We start from the raw sequence: 25,147 nt of genomic DNA, 5'->3' as shown, positions 1-25,147 counted from the left end.
TAACTCTTGACACTTTTGTGAGAGTGATATTGAAACCACTGAGCATATTTTCTACAATTGCAAATACTCATGTACATGGCAGAATGTCTCATGTCAATATCCATGTAAACCCTTTTTGCTATAATCAAGTTAAATTTGGTGTAACTAAAGAACATTGTACACAGCATTACCTGATTAACATCCTTTTATGCTTTGCAAAATTCTTCATTCAAAAATGTAGTTTCAAGAGTTCACACTTAGCTCCAGATTTATACATAGCTTGTTTGGCGTGCTGTCCCGGGAGAGAGCCCTGAGCTCAAGGGATCCTCGAGCCCAGGGCTCCTTCCTTTCACAGGGCGAGGGGAGATTGAGCTCAGGTCGATCTGAAACTCCCCTGCTGCTGAGGCCAAGGTGAACTTCCTGAGAGTAAGACATTATAAAAAAGATTTAGGCTTATTGTATCTATAATATAGAGCACATTTGGATGGTGGGAGGAAACCGGGGAACCCGGGGGAAACCCACGTTGACACGGGGAGGACATGCAAACTCCGCACAGAAATACCAGATGGCCCAGTGAAGACCCAACGCCATTGATATTCTTGCTGTGAGGCAACAGTGCTAGTCACTGGGCCACCGTGCCGCCCATTCTTGATAAAACTGGAAGAAGGGGGGGGGGGGTTTCTTCCAGACGAAGATGGTTGTAGAGAGGAAATGAGGATATATATATATATATATATATATATATATATATATATATATATATATATATATATATATATATAGTGACTTAGGATCCTTTGATTGGAGGATCATGATTAGCTAATGTGGACCAGCTGGGTCAATCATGAGCACATGCTCCTCTCGAAATTAGTTTAAAATTAAACTTCACTTTTTGTAGTACTGGAATTAGCATGTAAGCTAACAAATCACTCATGTTCTCATTCACAATAGCAACACTGAGTTTCCCATACATTTATTTATTTGTAGTAATGTGGGAGTTTTCACATGAACATACCTTTAAAGGAAACCAGTTGTCTACAGAAAGTGTAATTGTCTTCATAAAGAAAACTTGTTTCTTTTCTCAAACCAGTCCATCAAAATAAATGTGTCGTGTTTTGAAACAAAAGTCTTCATTTGTTACCCACAACACATCAAGATTTGATCAAGTCATCAAGTTAATCTCATAATCTGACAAATCTGATCTGTCGTAACTGGCAAATGGCATTGTGTAGTCTGAACAGGGCTTTAGGGAGTCTGCATCGGTCGCTTACTGTCATTGCCTTATGGCGAGTTCACACCACGTGTTTAGCCAAACTTTCATTTTCCAACAAGACAATCAAACAATGTGAATAATTAAAAACACAATCTAAGGGTGTAGGACAGTGTTCCCTGCATCTCCCCAAACATTTTCTCCTCCCTATTCTTTCTAATTCTCTTTTCAGAGCCAACCATTTGATTGGTAAATTAATAAACAATTTGCTAGTGTGCAATGTGGACAAATATGGTCATCGGTTCATAATAAGTTGAAACGCATTGTTAGATTTTACTGTATTTGGCTAAACCATTCTTGGGTAGCTCGCCAATGTATAGATGACTCTAATACATAAAGTAAGCAAGCTGACTAAAGTTCTTATGGGGAGAAAACTTTATTGAAGACAATGAATAGCCAAACTACATGAAAAAGCTGCCGTTTTGAATATACCCGTGTTTGCGTGGACAAGGCTTCAATTTTGAGGACTCTGCTCTCCATTGTGAAGCTTCATGTGAGTGCTGAGGCTTCTTTTACATTTAAAGCTCTGTCCACACTCACTGCATCTAAAACGATCCTGTCCTGAGTGAGTCTTCATGTGTCGCTTAATGGTGTCTTTGCGTGTGAGACTCTTTCCACATAGATCACATGTGAACACTATGGTTCCAGTGTGATCATTCATGTGGTTTGTGAGACTATCTTTTGTTGTGAAGCTCTTTCCACACTGAGCACATGCAAACGGCTTCTCTCCAGTGTGAGTTTTCATGTGGTGTTTGAGTGTGTTTTTACATCTGAAACTTTTACCACACTCTGTGCATGTGTAAGGTTTCTCTCCAGTGTGAATTCTCATGTGGATGTCAAGGTTTTGTTTTTGAGCAAAACTTTTCCCACACTGTGTGCAAGTAAAACTTCTCTCTCCATTGTGAGTTCTCATGTGGACTTTAAGAGTGCAATTTTGCTTGAAACTCTTTCCGCACTGAGGGCAAGAGTAAGGCTTCTCCCCAGTGTGAGTTCTCATGTGCATTGCCAAGTTTCCTGCATTACAGACGCTTTTTCCACACTGTTGGCATGTGTACGGCCTCTCCCCAGTGTGAATTCTCATGTGCTCTGCAAAGTTTACTTTAAGATAGAAGCTTTTTCCACAATGTTGGCATGTGTATGGCCTCTCCCCAGTGTGAATTCTCATGTGCTCTGCAAAGTTTACTTTAAGATAGAAGCTTTTTCCACAATGTTGGCATGTGTACGGCCTCTCTCTAGAGTGAATCCTCATGTGGATGTCAAGGTTTTGTTTTTGAGCAAAACTTTTCCCACACAGTGTGCAAGTAAAAGTTCTTCCTTGTGGACTTGTGGAATTGTGAGTTCTCATGTGGACTTTAAGGGTGCCATTTTGCTTAAAACTCTTTCCACACTGTTGGCATGTGTACTTCCTTTCCCCAGTGTGAATTCTCATGTGCACTGCCAAGTTTCCTGCATTATAGACACTTTTTCCACACTGTTGGCATGTGTACTTCCTCTCCCCAGTGTGAATTCTCATGTGCACTGCAAGGTTTCCTGAATTATAGAAGCCTTTTCCACACTGTTGGCATATGTACGGCCTCTCTCCAGTGTGAATTCCCATGTGAGTTTTAAAGCCTTGTTTTTGACCAAAACTCTTTCCACACTGTTTGCAGGTGTAAAGTTTCTTCCTAGTGTGAACTCTCATGTCAACATCAATGTTTGGCTTTTGACTGAAACGCTTTCTACTTTGTTTACTGCTGAAATTACACTCAGATTTGGATTTCCATGGTCTTCCACATGAAGTCTTTTTAGTCAGTGTGGGTTTTTCATCAGTCATTATTTCTTGGGGTTTCTCAAACTGCTGTTTTTCTTCCATTTCATTCTGTTGATGAGTCTCCTCTTTCAGCACCATCAGGTCTTAAAAAAAAGAAAAGAAAAAAAAGTGAACTTTAGTATGAAGGCACAAAGCAACAACCATGAAATGGATGTTTCACCCAAAAATGAAAATGACCTTACCCCCCACTCTCCATCATGTGGTTTTAAACATTTCCTTTCTTCTGGAACACAAAGCCAGCGTTTTTTCACAATATCCTCTTTTGTGTTCAACAGAATCGAGAAACTCATCAAGGATTTAAAACCACACAAGGGAGAGTAAATGGTGAGGCTATTTTCATTTCTGTGTCAACTATCCCTTTAAAAGGGTTCCTATTATGAACCTTTTTTACAAGATGTAAAATAAGTCTTTGGTGTTCCCAGAATGTGTCTGAGGTTTCAGCTCAAAATCAGATCATATACCTTGCAGGATATTTCCTTTTGGCAGTCCGGGGAAAACCAAGCTCGTTTTGTGCCCGTGGCTTTAAATGCTTAAAAGACTTTGAAATTTTTAACTTGCTTGAAAGACCTCACTGAAACAAATTCTGCGTTTTCATAGCAAGTATGCATAATTCACACATATATTAGTGAGTTTGCATTATTGTAAATAACTTAGGAAAATCAGTACTGGGTTGCAGCTGGAAGGGCATCCGCTGTTTAAAACATATGCTGAATAAGTTGGTGGTTCATTTCGCTGTGGCAACCCCTGATGAATAAAGGGACTCAGCTGAAGGAAGATGAATGAATGAATTTATGCAAATGCTTAATGCCACGTTTGCTGTGATGAGGAGATGGCAAGATGACATACTTTGCTACTTGTTTTCATTCATTTGTACTTTTGTCTTTGTTTTCTTGCCTTTTCAGCTAAGCCTCAGGACATGCACAGACCTACGTGGTGACATACAAGATGCAGAATTGCCATCTTAAAAGGTGACCTGCTGTTTGTCCAATCAGGGACAGTGTCAACGTAAATATCCAAATAATAATGTTAACCCGGGGTTTGCGAATGTAAAACGTCTGTAAATGAACACCCAGGATTATTTTTTAACCCCAGGTATAGCATGAGCAGTGTGGAAGGTGAAGACAGATAACCCAGGATTCTATTTATCCAGTGTTAGAATGACCCAGGGTTAAAAAATTCCAAGTGTAAACAGCCCTAAGAATACTTAGCATTAGGTCTAAAATATTGGTGGTTTTAAAACCTTGACTTTTTCCAAACCGCGGTATACCTTGAAAGCAGTTATTGTCCCATGCCTAAGCAGCATAACACTGTTTTTAGGATCTAAAAATTAATTTAGTCTCAAGCAAAAAGATTCCAATGGCGGTGCCTGCTGGTACGTGATGAATATGGTGAATACTGACGAACTTTACACTCATATTTTTGCACATTATCAGCATGCTGTAATCCATTTCTTAAGCAGCAAAAGTCATTTTTAGACTAGTTTGTTGGCCATTTGTTCGTCGTCCCACAACAACATCATATGGTTTAGAATACTGTACAATGTTTTAAAACAATTAATTATTTAAGTGTCCATTTCATTCAGCTTATTTAGAATTGGGGGCATCCACGTTTTTCTGACTTTTTATGACCATTATAAATGAAATTTTAGACTCATAAATCTAACGTCGCCTGTCATATGCTTCCTCTGAACCAGTGAATGCATGTATAAGTGCTGACTGACAGACGCGCTCCGTACAATAAACTGACCCCAGATCAGCTTTTGTACATGCCATTTAAAGTGACACCTCTGTTATCAAACAAGTGAGCAGCAAATGAATCTCTCGTTTTGTTTGGTTTGATAACAGAGGTGTCTCTGTAAGAATGCACAGATTTATAATGAAAGCCTTTCATTACTTTAGAAACTGTTTGTGCTAATTTAAGAGAAAATTAGCTGTTTAAAATAAAACATAGACGGAGATGTTTACATGTTATTCAGTGTATTTGTCTGTTTAAACATACACCTGAATCCAAAAGTGTCCTGCACTTTTGCTCCTCTGTAAATGGCGTGTACTGAAGCTGATCTGGGATCAGTTTATTGTACGGAGCACGTCTGTCAGTCAGCGCTTATACATTCATACACTGATTCAGGGGTAGCATATGACAGGTGAAGATCGACGCACAGCTTTAATGTAAAGAAAGTGAATGCAGACATTTTAATATTCATTTCAGCATGCTTTAAATATTAAAAATATATCAGAAACAGGATAAAATGGTAAAATACGGGAGAATTTTGCCAAAACGTGAGGGTGAACAAGGTGAAGTGAGGGTAAAGTGAACCGGAAGTGTTTGTGGAGAAACAGTTTTGCAAGATAACGCAAAACATCTTTGCGAGGAAAAGATATTTTCTTCCACCAGTTTATTGCCCCACCATCACGTCCCTTCCGGGTCTCCGTAAAAATGACATTTTTGAATAAAAAGTTGAAAGTTTTATTGACATGGATTGTTGGTGATTATATGGGTTTTGGCCAGATTTGACAGCAAAACATGAACAAAGGAAAATGAAGACTTGTTTACAAAAGATTTAAGACCTACAACACAATATTTCAGTAGCTTTAAGAGAGTTTAAGGCCTAACATTTAGATTTTGGAATTTAAGACATTTTAAGACCCCGCGGAAACCCTGTTTAAACACAATAGACCTGGTAATTAGTTATTATAATAATGATGTAATTCTAACTCAGATACTATCTGTGAGAATTAGTAACAACTACTAGAAACAAGTTTAAACCCAGAAAGTTGATGAAAAAAAAGGGAATTGTGATCAACGTGACATATGCAAATGGAAAGTACTAAGCCAACACTATCACTGTAATAGCAGATATCTTCTATGAGAATACTGTAGGTCAAATATCGTCAGCGCAGTTAAACTTTTTTAATTTATTGTTTTTAATTATTTTATATAGCGCCAGTGCTTAAGGACGCTTTACAAACAGTAGAATAACAAGAAAAGCAATAACCTTTAAAAGGTAGAGAAGTCGGGAGACTAATAATACATAAAAGAATGACAAAAGACATGAGAACAAGTGACGAAAGAAACTCATTCCTGTCTTTCAATGAGTGCTTATGTGCATTTAGGAGAACTAGGCAGCACACTCAGGGCTTCAAGATGGATTTAATTTAGTATTCTTATTATTAAAATATATCTGAATGAGGATCAAATGACTGAGTTAGTCTTTGAGAATGAAAACCAACCTGTTTGTTCCTGCAGATCTTCCTGTTTGACTGTGAATGTTTCTTCAATCTTCACATCTTCACTCTCCTCTTTAATAAACGCCATCTTTATAACAGTGTGGAGATCAGTCGCTTCAGCAGTTTTTCTCTGTGTTTGGACACTTTATCCTGTTTAAAATGAATAAAACAATAACCAGAAACAAAATAACATCTCTTCAACACTTGCTTCAACAGTTTCTTTATATGAGAGTAATTAAGAAACAAATCAGGTAAAAGAGCAAGTCCGAGCAAGAAACAATGACCTGATTAAAACTAGTACTCCATTTCTTGTATACTTCGAATGGAATGACATTATGCTATTTAATAAATTAAACCTTCATTAAAACACTTATTACACACATTTCTGTTAACTTATTCAAACAATAGACCTTCATTACTCTGAGTAAAATAGTACTACGTTGTGTAAAGGGTTTAAAAAATTTTGTCAACAGCAGGTAAATAATTTAGCATCGGGTAAAAAACCTGAAATTTTAAACAATCGGTTAAAATTCATGTAAAAGCTTTAAACACAAACCTTTCTCCAGTTGAATCCCAGTGCAGTAGCGGCGCAGGCTTATGATGTCACATGCCACGCCAAAATAAAAGTCTTTTTTGTTTAGCTTTTTTTTTGCCACTTACTGTTATTTTGGTGTGGCGTGTGACGTCATCAGGCGGCGCCGCTTCAGTGCTGTGATTCAACTGGAGAAAGGTTTGTGTTTTAAAACGTTTACAGATATAAACCGATTTAATTAATGCACAAAGAATGGAATTCGCCAAAAAAAAAAAAAAACTAAGAAGAAAAAGAACCGATTTAATTAAAGTTTTAGGTTTGTTTATCCCATGCTATGTTCCTGCTGTTGAAAATATTATTTTAACCCTTTATACAACAAAGTACTTTTTTATTTTCAGTAACCGAGGGCTAATGGGTGAATATAACAGAAATGTGTGTAATAAGTGTTTTAATGAAACCTTTCACCAGATTTATTTTTGTTAATTACTCTCATATAAAGAAACTGTTGAAAAGAAGTTATTTTGTTTCTGTTGATTGTTTTGTTCATTTTAAACAGGATAAAGTGTCCAAACACAGAGAAAAACTCCTGCTGAAGCGACTGATCTCCACACTGTTATAAAGATGGCGTTTATTAAAGAGGAGAGTGAAGATGTGAAGATTGAAGAAACATTCACAGTCAAACGGGAAGATCTGCAGGAACAAACAGGTTGGTTTTCATTCTCAAAGACCAACTCAGTCATTTGATCCTCATTCAGATATATTTTAATAATAAGAATACTAAATTAAATCCATCTTGCAGCCCTGAGTGTGCTGCCAAGTTCTCCTAAATGCCCATAAGCACTCATTGAAAGACAGGAATCAGTTTCTTTCTTGTTACTTGGCACTAAAAAAAATAAACAAAAACAATAAATTAAAAAAGTTTACCTGAGCTGACGATATTTGACCTACAGTATTCTCATAGAAGATATCTGTTATTACAGTGATAGTGTTGGCTTAGTACTTTCCATTTGCATATGTCACATTCCCTTTTTTTCCATCTTTTCCACAATTTCCATAACTTTTAAAGTTGTCTTAGTAGTTGTTACTAGTTCTCACAGATAGTATCTGAGTTAAAATTATTTCATTATTATTATAATAACTATATACCAGGGTTATTGTGTTTAAACAGGGTTTTAAAATGTCTTAAATATCTAAAATCAAAATTTTAGGCCTTAAAAAGTTTTAAATTTACTGAAATATTGTGTTGTAGGTCTTAAATCTTTTAAGTCCTAATTTTCCTTTGTTCATGTTTTGTTACCCAATCGGGCCAAAACCCATACAATGTCCAACAATCCATCTCAATAAATCTTTAAACTTTTTATTCAAAACGGTCATTTTAACTCTATTTCTCATAATGGTTTAATTATTTTCCTTACAATAACATTTGTTTAAACATGCTTAACATATTTACTGCTGAGGACATCGACCTGGACAGATTGTTGTGCATAGATTTAGTTTATTTTAGTTTTTAAAACTTTTTAACAAATGTTCATTTTTTATTATTATGTAAAGAAAGTTTATGTTTGAAAAAAGCGTATGTTTTTACACAATATTTAAAATCTTTTGCTAAGAGATATCTAAAATATTGTAATTTTTCATTTATTATTGTATAATTGAATACATGAAATTCTAATATTTTTTTGATAGGACAAATAAAAAAATTTTTTTCCTTCTGGGCAATTTGAATAAATCTTTAGCCTTTTATGAGTCTAAAATTTCATTATTAATGGTCTTAAAAATGTCTTAAAAAGTCTTACATTTAACTTGGTGAAACCTGCAGAAACCCTGGATTAAAGTATGTCAAAAAACGTGGATGCCGCCAATTTAAAATATGCTGAATGAAATGGACATTAAAATAATTAATTAATATGAAACATTGTACAGTATTCTAAACTATATGATGTTGCTGTGGGACGACGTGAGACAAAATGAACAGATTGTAGTGGAACAATAACGTTTAGCATTGCACTAAAACGGACCCACAAACTAGTCTAAAAATGACTTTTGCTGCTTAAGAAATGGATTACAGCATGCTGATGAGATGCAAACATTTGAGTGTAAAGTTCATCAGAATATGGACCACGTAGAATGGGGCGATAACCACTTCCAATGTATAAAACCACCAAATGCTATATGTACGTTTTTTATGTTTTAAGTTTTTTAGGACACAGTATCTCTAGCAGAAAAGATATCCAAAGATGCCCTTTTAGATGGCTGCAGCTGCAACCTAGTACTGAGAAACATTTGCATAATTTAAATACAATAATGCAACAAATATTAGCGTGAATCATGCGCACTTGCTGTGAACATGCAGGATTTGTCTCAATCGGGCCTTCCAAGCAAGTTAAGAATGTTTAAATTGAGTGGAAGATACAAATGAGGGAACACAACACGAGTAATCTAGAGCGAGTTCATTTGATCATTTGCATTTAAAGCCACAGGCACAAAAAGAGCTTGGTTTCCTCTGACCCCCAAAATTAAATCTTCTGCAAGGTATATGATCTGATTTTGAGCCGAAGCCTCAGACACATTCTGGGAACACCAAAGACTTATTTTAAATCTTATTATTTTGTGGGTGAAACATCCATTTCATGGTTGTTGCTTTGTGCCTTCATACTAAAGTTAACTTTGTTTTTTTTAAGACCTGATGGTGCTGAAAGAGGAGACTCATCAATGGAACGAAGTGAAAGAGAAACAGCAGTTTAAGAAACCCCAAGAAATAACGACTGATGAAAAACCCACACTGTCTAAAAGGACTTCATCACGCGGAAGACTTCGGAAATCCAAATCTAGGTGTAATTTCAACTGTAAACTGTGTAGAAAGAGTTTCACTAAAAAGTCCAAGCTTGATGTTCACATGAGAGTTCACACAGGAGAGAAACCTTACACCTGTGAACAGTGTGGAAAGAGTTTTGGTCAAATACAAGGCTTTAAAACCCACATAATAATTCACACTGGAGAGAGGCCGTACACATGCCAACCGTGTGGAAAAAGCTTCTGTCATGCAGGAAACTTGGCAGCGCACATGAGAATTCACACTGGAGAGAGGCCGTACGCATGCCAACAGTGTGGAAAAAGCTTCAATAATACAGGAAACTTGGCAGTGCACATGAGAATTCACACTGGGGAAAAGCCTTACTCTTGCCCTCAGTGTGGAAAGATTTTTAAACAAAATGGCACCCTTGAAGTCCACATGAGAACACACACTGGAGAGAGAAGTTTTACTTGCACACAGTGTGGGAAAAATTTTTCTCAAAAACAAAACCTTGACACCCACATGAGGATTCACACTGGAGAGAAACCTTACACATGCACAGAGTGTGGAAAAAGTTTCCCATATAAAAGCACACTCAAACACCACATGATAAGTCACGCCAGAGAGAAGCCGTTTGTATGTGCTCAGTGTGGAAAGAGCTTCACAACCAAAGCTAGCCTCATGAACCACATGGATGGTCACACTGGAACCATAGTGTTCACATGTGATCAGTGTGGAAAGAGTCTCACACGCAAAGACTCCATTAAGCAACACATGAAGACTCACTCAGGAGAGGATCGTTTTAGATGCAGTGAGTGTGGAACGGGCTTTAAACATAAAAGAATCCTCAGCACTCACATGAAGCTTCACAATGGTGATTAGAGTCCCTTAAAATTTAGGCCTTGTCCACACAAATACGGGTATAATCAAAACGGCAGCTTTTTAATATAGTTTGGCTGTTCATTCACGTGAAGATTATTTATAAACTACTTTCGGGTTTATGATGGTACTGCATTAGCTAACACATGATTCACCAATCAGATGAATCCTAACTCACTATAAATACCCAGAGTAGATTTACCTCAGTTACCTTCGTCTTGAAGAATACCCCTCTTTTCTAGATTGGGCGACACGGCAGCCCAGCGGTTAGCACTGTTGCCTCACAGCAAGAATGTCACAGGTTAAAGTCCTTACTAAACCAGTTGACATTTCGGTGTGGAGATTGCTCATTCTCCCCGTGCTGACTTGGGTTTCCCCTGGGTTCCCATGTTTCCCCCAGTACAAAAACACACAACCTAGGTAAACTGAACATTTTATATTGGTACCATAGTTGAGCTCTTAGTGAGCCATATATCTCCCTTTAGCCATCCCTACAGTACATCCGGAAAGTACTCATAGCGCTTCACTTTTTCCACATTTTTTAATGTTACAGCCTTATTCCAAAATGCATTAAATTCATTTATTTCCTGAACATTCTACTCACAATACCCCATAATGACAATGTGAAGAAAGATATTTTGATTTTTTTATAAACATATATTTTTTCAACATATGCAAACAAGTATCAGCATCTGAAAAGGTGTGAACCAAATGGCCTACAGGAAGGTTGTGATCCAACCAAAGCAGTTGGGTAATCTCCGGGGGGTTACATCCTTTGTTATAAAGTAATGTCTCACAGAGAGTACTTTGGGTTAAGTTACTTGAAGACCGACGAGTTAACATCACTGCTCAGGAACTGCACTATTCATCGTCTTCCGGCCGTAAGAACTTTGGTCAGCTTACTTATTTGATGGCATCTATACATTGGCGAGCCACCCATGAACGGTTAAGCCAAATACAGCAAATAAATAATCTAAGAATGTGTTTCAACTTATTATGAACCAATAACCATATTTGTGCACATTTCACACTTCAATCAAACGGTCGGCACTGAAAAGATAATAAGAAAGATTAGGGAGGAGAAAATGTTTAGGGAGATGCAGGGAACACCCGTAGATTGTGTTTTTGATCATTCACATTGCTTGATTGGCACATGCGTGAACAAACACAGATTTACCTTCAATTTTGGACTTTTGTCTGCAATTTCACAAAACTTTTTTGTAACCCAGGTTATCATTATATACAAGATTAGAATTAATTAATTAAATATGCAGAACATTTAGTTTTTCTTTTTCTGTTTTACAAATTATTTTTATAGGCGATTAGAAGAGATTAAAATATGTTTTTGCTGTAAGAGCGATGTGAAAGGATTTAGAATGTCGTGACGTCTTTCCAGTTCCGGATCACTGATACGGTTAGAATTCGCGCACACTCGCATCGGCGGAGCGGAAGAGAGCAGACGCAGATTTAGGTCTCTTTACATTAAGTTTGAAATTAACGAGCAAATAAGAGATTCTTGATCGAATGTTGAATTATATGTGTCTAAAGACAATATAGCAGGAAGAAAAGCTAGAAGAAACTGTTTATGTGAGAGAAATCGTGTTTAATTAGTTAATGATTGTGATGGAGCTGATAACAAGAAGCCTTGTTAACGTGAAACTAACTCAATTAACATAGGAGATCGTCTGAAAAGAAACACGATTAGAGTTAAATTAGATCGAGTGAAGAAGTTCTTCAAATTAAAGAGATTAAAAGTTCATCTGGTTTTGGTCAGGTTTTTTGTTGTTTCATTTTTCCTCTTTTACCTGGATTGGTGCCATCCTGTGTGATCCATTGAATTGATGCTGGATTGGGATTGATGCTTACTGGATTCGGTCTGACTCCTGTGATCGCTGAAGGGGTTGGGACTGGCGAGCCACACGGACCTAACTTCAATTTGTCATTGTGTGAAACTGATACTGTTGCTGATCTGGATGGTAGAAAACTGAACTATTAGCACACACAGTCGTTCAATTCTTTCTTTTGGGAAAAGGATTCACTCACAGAGGAGAAACTGAGTGGCAGACAATTCGTTGTTGCTCCCTGAGAAATTTTATAATCACAAAACAGTGAATATACATTTACTGACTGCTTTTTGCAGGAAAAGAAAAGACTTTTGAGAAACTGAGTTTATAGAGAATAAAAAGAACTGTGATCATATGTGAACTGCTTTATTGGTTCGTTACTTCATTTATTGTTGATGTATCAAGTGTAATAGGTTTGGGTTTGTTTTGTTTTTTTCACATACAAAAATTGCATAGATCAGAGAGGAAGAAGAATTTAACACAATTGAGAAATTAATCCAGAAAATATATATATTTTTTAATAATTTATTTCATAACAATTTAAATCGTTACTTATAAGGGTCTTTCATCTTACTGATAAAGAGTCATGTTTATTTCTTCTATCTATGAAATTGAAGAGAATTGAGAGTGAAACCTGTGAAAACAAAGGATTATTTCAGTTATATTTCACCAACAGTATTGAGTAAAGGTTATACTTTCCTAATATACTTACCTGTTGGGTAAAACCGGGGTTTGAAACCTGTAAGAAATCAAATTGAGAAACATTTGTGAAACATTATTTTATTATTTCATTTATTATCGAGTATTTTTATCGAGTAAGATCCACACATGCGGATGTCAGTAAAGGACCGCACACACACACACACATCGTGAAATGCAGAAGTTTTTTTTCTTTCCATTTGGCTTGTGTTATTAAATTCTATAACACTCTCACCAGTCCTTACTCCCTATTTGCGTCTAATACCCCAGTGTGTCATGGGGGCATGAATGCAATGTTTATGGTTGAATGTGGAACTGCCGAACTGCAGTTAAAGTCACCCAAAATTACAGGAAACTCTTACATGAAAGCACTTTACGTAAACACCTTAATTTTATTGTGGTGCATACATTTATACATGTTACAGAATTCACGAGTTGTTCTTGAGGTTTTTCCCCTTTCAGAGTTTTGAGCTGAAAGTGATGGAGTGGTTTTCCCCTTTATAAGTGTGGAGTTGGAGAAAGTAAATATAGCGATCAGTTTGCAAAGTTTTCATCCCGCATTTGATGTCTCTTCTTTTTTTTTTTTTTCGCTTAATCGGCCACAATATTATTGTCTATTAAGGTTAGAATCTCGTCACCTTAGAATTATAAGGTTCTATCTGACATTTTTGTCAAAATTGAGTTATTCACATGTTCTTATTAAATGGCATCTTATTTACATTATGTGATGTTTTTTATAAGTTGTTTACATTTTAAGACTTTTTATTTAAAAAACAAAAAAGGTTTATCTACAAAGTTGAACTCTTGCTTGGCTCTATAAGGTTATTTCTGTGAGCCAATCAGCATTTTTAATGCACGCACGAGGACCAATCAGGATCAGCTTTCTTTGTCATTTGCCGGACTGCTCCATTGATAGCGGAAAACACCAGAAAGACAAAATCACACAAAATCAGAGTTGACCAAATAATGCCACACAAATGTGATGATTTAGAAGCATTTCTTGACATTGAGAATCATGCATTCATTCATTTTCTTTTCAGCTTAGTCCCTTTATTAATCTGGGGTCACCACAGCGGAATGAACTGCCAACTAATCCAGCATATGTTTTACGCAGCGGATGCCCTTCCAGCTGCAACCCATCACTGGGAATCACCCATACACACTCATTCACACAAATACACTATGGACAATTTAGCTTACCCAATTCACTTGTACCGCACGTCTTTGGACTGTGGGGGAAACCGGAGCACCCGGAGGAAACCCACATCAACACGGATAGAACGTGCAAACTCCACACAGAAATGCCAACTGACCCTGCCGAGGTTCGAACTAGCGACCTTGCTGTGAGGCAATTGTGCTACCAACTGCATTACAGCGTCTCCGACATTAAGATGAAATGTTAAATTTTACATTGTTGAAAAACGATGGATGTATGATAAAAATGTAAATATTAATGTCAAATATATTTATTTGTTTACATATAGTCAGTGAAACACTTTTCAGTGTTTATTAAACTCATTTGGTCATCGTCTGTTTCTTTTGAAGTCTTTAAATTTAATATTAAGCCTTAAAGGGCAAATACCTAATTTAATTCATGGGGCCTATAATTCAATTGATGTAATTCAATAATTCATATAAAGCATAAAATTTTATAAATATTAACATATTAGTTAGATAAAATTAACAGCTGCACTGGAACATTTTTTAGCACATTTTGTATGCTTAATTTGAACAAGAAAAAATATTCATCCTAAAACATGAAATAAATGTTACAGAAAACTAAAAAAAATACTTTCTCAAGCTTCAACATATTGTTACAACACCAACTTATATATTTTTTATTGTATTTCTTGAAAAGTAATGCTTTAATGAATGATCTGCCAGATAAAACCTTATAATTCCAAGTGGAAAATGACTTTTCAGAATAAGAAGGTTCTATCTGCATTTACCGTGGTTATTTTACTCCAATTTGCAAATGTCAGAGAATTTCATCATTTGACACTTGATCATTTACATTTAGAGAACCCTTAGGGTCTCTGTCATGTTCCTGTGTGAAAGAGAACTGTTACACACATATTGTTTGCTATATGGATTGCAAAAACTTTGAAGCTCAATATCTCAAAATCATTTAGAACGCATATAGAACCTAAGGTGACGATATATATTTAAACCACAGTCTATCTGCCAACAGTTTTTCCAAGAAGTTTCCCGTACAGTTTCCTACACCCTCCGCCTGATATCCGGTTCATGGTTCAGTTACTAAAACCACAAAAATCATGCGACCCACCTAACAAACACAATTACGTTGTAGTGATGTGTGTACAGCATTGGATTTTTTTAAAGGCAACATTGCTACTTACGTGCTCGCCAGTGGTGTAGTCCTAAAAAAAAGGTGGTGTACTATTGCACCCAACCCAAATTTTAAATGAAAGTAGGCAAATAAACGACGAAAGTCAATGTTTCTTTAATCCATTAGCTATATATATATATATATACACACTGTAAAAAATGTCCGTGATTTTAACAGTAAAAGTCTGTACAATCTACAGTGAAAACTTGTTAAATAATTAACAGCTCATTTCAGTGCACAAAATACGGAAAATAACTGTAACAGATCTAACCTTTGTTTATGAGAAACTAATCAGAGTGTCTGAAATCTCACCACACACCCTCATTCACTAGTCCCTAAATTAGTCAATCAGTTTAGTCCACTAGACGGAGGGAATGACCACAAATAAGTGAATTGATGAACACCTGCAGCTAACAAGCACAATCACTGATGGACACAACCAGAAATAAAACTACAGACACAGCCTCACACCAAACCAACTGAATTAAAACAGAGGATTAAACAACTCCATTAAATAACAGCATAAGCAGCTTCACTGATTACAGTTTGACTTCAATTCTCTCATATCTGCAAGAATATTTGATAATTAACAGAGGTTTATATTTTTATTGAAAATGTTTGATTTGACCTCACCATCATGGAGATTAGAGGCTGCTTTACTTGAGCTCTTGAACCTTTACTCTAACTGATATAACTGTGTTTCTGTAACTCATCAGTTATAGCAAGAAAAGTGATGAAAACATTTGTGTACTTAATGCAAAGTTGGTTTCATAAGTCACAAACAAATTTCAAACTAATTTAATTAATTTATGCAATGTTATTTGGGACAGTAATACAGCTTCCAGAAGGGTCAACAAATAATTATGAAGGAATTAATATTGAGAGTTTTATGCAGAAGACATTGAAAACTCATTTAAGACACACAGACATCAAGAATCAGGATATGAACCTCAACCATGGTTGCTTAAAAAAAAGCTGCATAATTCAGTCATTCAGCAATGCATGCTGGGTATCAAGCATAGTACATAAAACTCTGAGCATGCATTGCAGCATGAATAAATTATGCAGCTTTATGCTCTTAACATTTCTTTCTTTGCTTTATTTATTTGTTTTTGGGGTGTAATATTTCAGTAGATTGTTTTGTATTGTTCTGGGTTTGGTTTTTATTTGATTTTTAGTTTTGTTTGTCACCATTATTGAGATTCAAAGTCTAATTGTTGATGTCTGTGTGATTGCAAGTGCTTCCTTAAGTATAAACATTCTCAATATGACTGGTGTATTTAGACCTCTTAAATTGTCGTTGATTGCTGAGGCTCCAGTAGTTTCTTCTATTCATATTATTGAATCCTCGCACTTAATATTATAATCAACAAATAAAAGATGGCAAGGTCTGCTTTGATATGACAGTTAGTCTCATCACTGTTAAATTCAGATTTTATTTAGGCTTTTCATGCTATACAAATAGTGTGATTAACTCCATTAATTACAGCAGCCAAAATAAAAACTACTTAAAACAAGCAGTTGAAGATCCCGACTAAAACAGACTCTGTCCTCCATCATGGTGACTTCAAATGAACAACAGAAATTTCATTAAGAGCTTTTGTTCATGTGACAGAAATAAAGTCAGAGGTCAGTAATAAGTGACGCTCCTGATGTTTGTGGAGTTGTTTAATGATCTCTGCTGAGCTCTTGAGAAATAAAAGTTTTATTGTGTAATTATTTTTATTAATTATTATTTTTATTTAGAGTTTTATCCTCAGTTGATTTCATCTTTGATTTTGGCTGTAATTTGTGTTATTTGGTCTTGTTGTTCTTTCCTTCAGTGATTCTGCTTGTTAACACTTGTTCATCAATAATAATTAATCCTCCTTTAATTAGACACGTATTTATCTCATTAACTTCATCCCTGTCTGAGTGTTCAACCCTCTGTAGTGAGGACACTAGTGTGGATTTTGCTCTGGGATTTGAGGGGTTCTGTGTACAAGTCCAAGATGAACTCAGTGAATCTGATGTTATGCTGCATCTTCTTTTGTTTAAAGGTAACTGTGTAGTTACTAATGCAGTGAAAGTCTGTTTGTTAATTACAGTCACACATGAACACAATAATGCATTTAATGACTTTATTTAATGAGTTTTTGTAGTGAACTGATGTACGATGGTTCTCAATATGCTCAGATATATTACTTAGACATTTAAAATGTTGATTTTAATGCCAGTAAATGCCAATTAAAACGTAGTTGCTTTCTGCAAATATATATAATTAACTCAAAGGTTTGTAAATGATCATTGCATCAGTTAATGAATACAATTTACTCTTGTTAAAAATACAACATTTTTCTGTAAAAACAACCATAGCTGCCAGTATTTTCCCGTAAATTTTACAGAATTGTTTTTACAGTGTAACTTACTTGCACCCTCTTTGTGCTTCGAAGCATGTTATGGCAAAATTGAGTGTCATCTTACCGAAAATAGTTGCAAAAACATACACGTACACATATGTGCCACAGTCCAGCCTCCATCAGTAAAGGGGCAACGTATGTGACGAGGTGGCCGAGTGGTTAAGGTGATGGACTGCTAATCCATTGTGCTCTGCACGTGTGGGTTCAAATCCCGTCACTCAAATGCTCTGGCATTTGAGATATCCCCGGTGATTTACTGTATTTCATGCGCCCTCTTAGCGTTTTGAAGGATGTTGCTGCAAAATTTAATGTCATCTGTATCGAAAGTAGCTGCAAATACATACATATATGCCAAAGTCCAGCCCCCATCAGGAAAGTAGGCTACATGCATGACGAGGTGGCCGAGTGATTAAGGCGATGGACTGCTAATCCATTGTGCTCTGCATGCATGGGTTTGAATCCCATCCTCGTCGTTCATTTAAGAGAGCCCGGTGCTTCCGGGGAAGTTATCTTACTCGCACCATCTTCGTGCTTCGAAGCATGTTATGGCAAAATTGAATGTCATCTTACCGAATATTTTTGCAAAATAGTTGCAAGAACATACATATACACATATGTGCCACAGTCCAGCCTCCATCAGGAAAGCGAGAACATATGTGACAAGGTGGCCGAGTGGTTAATGCGATGGACTGCTAATCGATTGTGCTGATGAGGTGGCCGAGTAGTTAAGGTGATGCACTTCTAATCCATTGTGCACTGCATGTGTGGATTTGAATCCCATCCTCGTCGCTCATTTGCTCTGGTGTTTGAGAGAGCCCGGTGCTTCCGTGGAAGGTGTTTTACTCGCACCCTCCTAGCGTTTTGAAGGATGTTATGGTAAGAGTTAATCCAGCCTCCGGCAGGGATGGACGGCAAATCCACTGTGCTCCGCCTGTGTGGGTTCAAATCCCATTCTCGTCGTTCAATTGCTTTTGCATTTTAGAGAGCCTGTACTTCCATGGAAGGTTTCTTACACGCACTCTGCTTGCATTCTGAAAAATGTTATGGTACAGGTTAATCCAGCCTGCTGCATGTTTAGGAGCTCAACAAAAGTTGCAACATGTTAAAGAAACAGAAGCAGAACAGGTTATTGATTTGTCCAAAAATAATTACTTATGCATTGTTTCATTTTTACTTAAAGAAAAGTATACACTACTTATGTGAATCTGGGAGAAGAGAATTGTGGGTAATCTGGTAAAGGGGGCGGAGTCACAACGCTGAAGGGCAGAGAAAAGGGATGAGATTGGGATGTATTTATTGGGCTGTACAGGGATTGGGGTAAGGTAATGAAGAATGCAAGGGCACTGAAACCATACTTTGACAGAAATCCTATTTTTAGACTCAGGCATTCTGTCTAGTTTCTCTCCAACAAAACCAGAAGAAACTTGTTGCAGTTAATGTTGAACAATAAAGCCTGGTTTATACTTCTGTGTCAAGTGATCAGCGTGATCCGCGGCGCAAGCCTTGCGCGTAGCCGTGCACTTATACTTCTCCGCACTGTTTCTGTTGCTCTGCAATACACTTCCGAAACGCTAGCTGGCAGTAGGTGTTTATGTGTCTCTGTGTTGAATTTCTTCGCTGGTGTTTTGTTTTTTTCTGAACGCTTCCTTAATGTGCATGTGGCTCAAATTCGCTCATTTTGAGACAGGAACCAGTGGACGTGCAACAACTTTCATTAAAAGGTAACAACAAAACAACAGTCTCCATGCGGAGCTCCTTCATGGGACTCCACACTTTTTTCTGTGTTGAGTTTCTTCGCATAGCAACACCTTTGAGGTGGGGTTTGGACTTGTGGTTGGTGTAGATGTTGCTAAAACACAACAGGTTACTGTGAGGTTGGGTTTATGGTTGTTGTAGGTGTAGACGTCAGTAAAACACAGTAGTTTGGACTCCATGTCATGTGGGAGACATTAAAAAGATCAATGACAACTGCAGAAGGTCTTTCTGTTGTTGTGGCAATAAATGGAGACTTAACCATTGAAACGATTCCTTCCATGCCTTAGAAGCGTGACTTGATCAATGCTTACCTACACAGCATGCTGGCATCAAAGGACCCGCTGCTCATATCGAATCCCTAGTCTTCCACACTTTAGGAAACGTAAACATTCAGGACGTGCCATTAGCACAGCCTGCACTAAAAGGAGGCTGGAGATTACGGATGGCATCACAGAGTGCAACGTCAATGCCACCTTGAAAAGCATGCCGTGACCTGGATTCGAACCGGGGTTGCTGCGGCCACAACGCAGAGTGCTAACCACTATACGATCACGGCGAGCTACGGGACATCCGCTGGAGCCTCGTTCTCTGTCATACGTCTTTGAAAATGGAGGGCCCCCAAGGCAGTCAGTTTGCGCGCGCTGCGGTTTTATTTTTGTTGCTTTTGCCTACCAGCACATCCCTTTTCCCCAGAAACACTGGGGTTGCAAACAATCAAGGAAAGTCGCAAACTAAATCCTGCGCGCAGCCTGGACGTAGTCGGCAGGATTCGAACCTGCGCGGGGAGACCCCAATGGATTTCTAGTCCATCGCCTTAACCACTCGGCCACGACTACAAAGGTTGACCATTCCATTGTGCTCTTGCCTGGCGCATTGGTCGTGCTGCCCGATGACATGTAGAGCAAGCAAGAGCTCACCAGCAATAGATGTCGCTTATAGGGATGGTATGCAGTTTAACCCAAAGAATGACCAGTCTGTCAGACAAAGAAGAGCCGGAGTCAGAGATTTAAATAAATAAATAAATAAAGTTTACTGAAGATAGTTTGCAGTTACATCAGCAGAAGCCAGCTTCAACACTCGCCATGAGTTCCTAGGCCACTCTGCTTACAATCACAAATCAATAACAATTTTACTCTCACATAAGGTCATTAACTGCGTCACGCATATAGGTGTTCTAACCTGATTGGATAAAACACAGATAGACTAGGAAAATGTCCACGTGGGGTGCGTGCGTACAATTCTGAACAGTATCTCAAGCATAAACGTCAGACATCTACTAGACTGTTCAGAGCTGACTCCAGACCTATGAAACGGATCCACAATCAAATAGAACACACACACTTAAAGAATAATCTGTTTCTTATCCGAGGCTGAGTGTAGTCTCAGCCGTCTTTATCAAAACTGGTTAAAAACCGGTTTAATCTACATTCAGGCAGTTATATCCTTACTACACAAAGTCTATCTTGAATAAAAAGTAGAATCACCTTAAAAGAATTAACCGTAAAAACAGCAAGATCCCTTAAGACATTTTAGATAGTATTAACTCTTAGAAATAACAACGGAGACAGTTGCTTCCGGTCCTCAGCCCTCAGCTCCACTCAAGGCCTCCGTGACCTCTGACTTAGTTTGGTGGCTCCTGAAAGAGACAGTTATAAAGAGACAGGCAAACGCACTGAACGTTCTTATATTAAGCAATGTGTTCACTTATTCATTAGTTAAAATCAATTCAAAGTTAATTACTCATTCAAACAATCAAATAATTATATAAAAATAATGAGAAACAAGATGATGAGGAAAGGATAAACGTTGATTCATGCTGAGATGGATAGGAAGGTAGAAATCCGAATCCTCCACGCTCTACAAAAGTTGGCTTATCTGGGATCACTGGGGGATTAGCTTAGATTTAAGCACTTGTGACGTGTCACAGTAGCAGCGTGCACTGAAAAGTGGGCTGTACAAAACAGGTGGCAAGAGGGGGGCGTGATGCCAATGTCACCGTAAGGAATCCTGCCGTGACCCTGATTCGAAGCGGGGTTGCTGCGGCTACAATGCAGAGTACTGACCACAATCCGATCACGGCGAGTTACCGGACAGCCGTCGTGGTCCCTGTGCGACATGTTTCTCCCTCTGATTTGCCCCTTTCGGTTCAGTGAGCGCACGCTGTTGTTTTTCTCCTCCTACCAGCACGACGCTTTTCCCAGGTAACGCTGGAATTGCAAACATTTGATGACTATTGCAAGTTTCAAAAGGAAGAGGACGAGCACATGGTCTGCAGGACTCGAAGCAGCGCGAGAAGACCCCAACGGACTTCTAATGCATCATCTTAACCACTCAGCCGCAACTACAAGACTGCCTGTGCTCTCCATGTCCTCATGCCTGGTACACGTGTTGTGCATCCAGATGAAACTTTCAGCAAGCGATAGCTCACTGGCAAAAACTGTGGCTCCACAAGAAGAGCCTTACACGCCCAAGCAGGGACTTGAACCCTGGACCCTCAGATTAAAAGTCTGATGCTCTACCGACTGAGCTACCCGGGCTCAATGGCTGTACCTCGCAAGTAGGCAAGGTTTAGGGTTGTGGTTGGCGCAGACCTTTACAGTACACAAAAGTTTACCGTGAGGTGGGGTTTGGACTTGTGGTTGGTGTAGATGTTGCTAAAACACAACAGGTTACTGTGAGGTTGGGTTTATGGTTGTTGTAGGTGTAGACGTCAGTAAAACACAGTAGTTTGGACTCAATGTCATATAGGAGACAAAAAGATCAATGACAACTGCAGAAGGTCTTTCTGTTGTTGTGGCAATAAATGGAGACTTAACCATTGAAACGACTCCTTCCATCCTTCCATACGGGACAGCCGCTGGAGCCTCGCTCTCTGTCATACGTCTTTGAAAATGGAGGGCCCCCAGGGCAGTCAGTTTGCACGCTGTTGGACTCAAATGGTCCATTGCATGTTCAAAAATTGATGGAGATCTGAATTGAAAATTAACAAGTTTTATTTCGAATGCAAGAAGTTAGAGAGTACAATTTCTGCGCAGGAGGGATTTACTAATGTATCAGCCCCTCTCATGACACTGTCTTTCATGCTTTTTATACTGTCTCTCACACACACTCTTACCCTAAACTCTTATTAGCCTTATATGGTCTTGTCTTTAAGAAGTTGACCATTCAACAACCAGATGTTCCTCTTCCTGGTATCTGTGTATCTTCTCTTAACAGTTCACATTTTAAGGCAGATGTTTCAGAGCACGTACACGCAGCTTATACATCTTGTCACTCTCCATCACCCCCACCCAAAAACAGGATGCGCTAGCATCCGGTAACATTTCTCTATTCTTTGTGCTCATAATATAGCAGTTAACTCTTTAAAGCAAAAGCCTTCATGTCTATATATACTACGTACTTACTAACAAAGCTTAAAAAAATGCTTATCCTTCAATCCCTCTCTTGGCCTCTGAAAAGAGGTCACACCACTTAATAAACACTTAAAAAAAAATCTCAGAAGTCTTGGTCCAATATGTCCAGATGAGCTTGGGTCGAAAACCTCTGTGAGGAAAGACACCCAAGCGGCCCCCTAGTTGGCTTATGGGCAGCCACCACATGTTCACCGGAAACATCATATCAGACCATTAGGAAAAATAAAAGCAATAAACACAATCATAACAGTCAAACAATGATGGTCCCTATAAATTCCCTATAAACCAGTGTGCTCAGGCTGGACTGGGCCGAAAACCCCTGTGGGGAAAGTCACCCAGTCGGTCCTCTAATTGACGTTTGGGCAACCACAACATGTCAGCTGAGTCAATCACACTGAAATTATCTAGACTACAAACATTTCAGCAATCAAAATTCAAATCTTAACACATTTTCAAACAGCAAATTTCTCAAACATCAATATCTAAAAAACACATAACTTGTGATGAATCAGCATCTGCAAAGAAGCACAGTTATTGGGAAAAACAACATTTATAAGTCATATTCCTCTTCCTCTTCATCATTATTTCTAGGAGATACCAGCAGAGGCATTGTGTAAGGGGGTGGAGCTCCATCTTTCTTTTCAATTGCTGCTTTTATCACCCTGTTACACAATGTTCTGATATACAGGATGCAACAGCATCCACAGGTCACTATTATGGCCACAAATGTAGCTATATAGATCAAAATTGATGTAAACATGGTTTTATATTTTCCAAACACACTGGTCAGCCAATCATCAAATGGGTTATTTATACCAGAGTGTTCTGCCATTGTTTTAGAAAGGGTTTTTAACCCCTCTAAAGCCCTCGTCCGTCTGGGGTGGTATTATTGGTAATCAAAGTACAGCAAAAATCTTCAAAAAAAAAAAAAGTTCCACCTTATTCAGCCAGTAGCATATCTAATGCTATTCTGTTTTGTATTGCCATTAATAAAGTTGGAGCCAATTGTTCTGATAATCCTTCTACGGCGTCTCTTGTTAAATTTGCCAATCTCATCACATTGTAATGCACATAATTTATTCTATCCACATTTTTACTTGGGGTGACAGGGAATAGGGCTGAAATTATTGGGATATTCTCGAACCCGGCAGCAATTTGGTCTACTAGTTTTGTATTGATCAGGGACTCCTCTCGTGACCCCTATTGAATCTATATAGGTTGGGGAATTTGTGGTTAAGTCAAACGTTGCGTCCCTTTTTCTTCTCCCAGCTATACTTTCACCCCTTCCCTCTCGTCTCTTGCCAATCAGTGTTACTGGTGCTGCCAACCTAACCATTGCACATATACCTTCCGTAGTTTTCCCTTATCCCGTGATATCTAAAATATCTTCAGGAGTTAATTTGGTGTAATCCATTTCTATTACAACCCTTCAACCTTTAATTTCTCTACTATGATCTCTAATTGGGGGTCCTATAGTCGTTGTCTTGTTTCTATCTATTACATTGACCTTATCTAAAAACTCAACTTCTATGATTCCCAGGGGGTCAGTTCCTGATATCTCGACTCCTAATAGTATATGGAGAAACTTAGGCGGATTGTTTTTCCCAGCATAATGGGTCTCATCTAGGGGGTATCCTGTCCACTCCCCTATAGACATAGTAATAGGGTTCTGGGTAGGACTATAATTCCTTTGAATTTTCAGTTTTTTTAAATTCCCTAACCATGTTGGGTTTGGCGTCCATTTCCCTGTGTACCCCACTACTTGATCCCACCCTCTACACCACTTATGATCTGCCTTACCCTTTTTGTTACACCATGCATTCATAGTCTGATCAAAACAAACATATACGTCATATCCTTGCCACAAACTATTATGTCCCCCACAGTCAATTACCTGACATAGATCAAATGTGTAAGATGTCATCTCTCTCTTACATATTCTATCGACAGCCCTCCATAATACTTGGAACACCTGTTTTCTTCCCCTAGGGATCTTTTTAATCTGGTTGGTTTTACAGCTAAGGTTTCATTCCTGTTCTAACCTTTTTCTACTCCAAGAATTGTCCCCACTATTATCAGTGCTACTTATCCCTATTGCCCCCAGTAGCTTCCAGTTTTCCCACAACTTGACCCTCATGTTTTATTGATGCTGGTTTTTCTTATTATTCAATTCTGGTCCTCCCTTTATCTTATTTT

General features: G+C 38.0%; 2 protein-coding genes and 2 non-coding genes across 4 annotated transcripts; 1 reads left to right on the top strand and 3 right to left on the bottom strand.

The window, feature by feature from the left end:
• Positions 1-1,650: 1,650 nt before the first annotated feature.
• Positions 1,651-6,432, bottom strand: LOC130222326 (gastrula zinc finger protein XlCGF57.1-like). The gene is made up of 2 exons (XM_056454907.1): positions 6,290-6,432; positions 1,651-3,142 (listed from the first exon to the last, which is right to left on the bottom strand). Exons 1-2 carry the CDS (start codon positions 6,372-6,374, stop codon positions 1,704-1,706), a joined length of 1,524 nt encoding a protein of 507 aa, XP_056310882.1. The 5' UTR covers positions 6,375-6,432; the 3' UTR covers positions 1,651-1,703.
• Positions 6,433-6,964: 532 nt separating this feature from the next.
• Positions 6,965-10,494, top strand: LOC130222356 (gastrula zinc finger protein XlCGF8.2DB-like). Its single transcript, XM_056454942.1, has 3 exons — positions 6,965-7,016; positions 7,375-7,524; positions 9,500-10,494. Exons 2-3 carry the CDS (start codon positions 7,440-7,442, stop codon positions 10,492-10,494), a joined length of 1,080 nt encoding a protein of 359 aa, XP_056310917.1. The 5' UTR covers positions 6,965-7,016; positions 7,375-7,439.
• A 9,798-nt stretch (positions 10,495-20,292) lies between these two features.
• Positions 20,293-20,374, bottom strand: trnas-aga (transfer RNA serine (anticodon AGA)). Its single transcript has one exon. It is a non-coding gene; the product is annotated as a tRNA-Ser (tRNA).
• Positions 20,375-22,002: 1,628 nt separating this feature from the next.
• Positions 22,003-22,075, bottom strand: trnak-uuu (transfer RNA lysine (anticodon UUU)). The gene has a single exon. It is a non-coding gene; the product is annotated as a tRNA-Lys (tRNA).
• Positions 22,076-25,147: the final 3,072 nt, after the last annotated feature.

This window comes from Danio aesculapii, chromosome 4 (assembly GCF_903798145.1).
Source record: "Danio aesculapii chromosome 4, fDanAes4.1, whole genome shotgun sequence".
Taxonomy (NCBI): Eukaryota; Metazoa; Chordata; class Actinopteri; order Cypriniformes; family Danionidae; genus Danio; species Danio aesculapii.
This window is presented reverse-complemented; position numbering and strand designations above follow the sequence as displayed.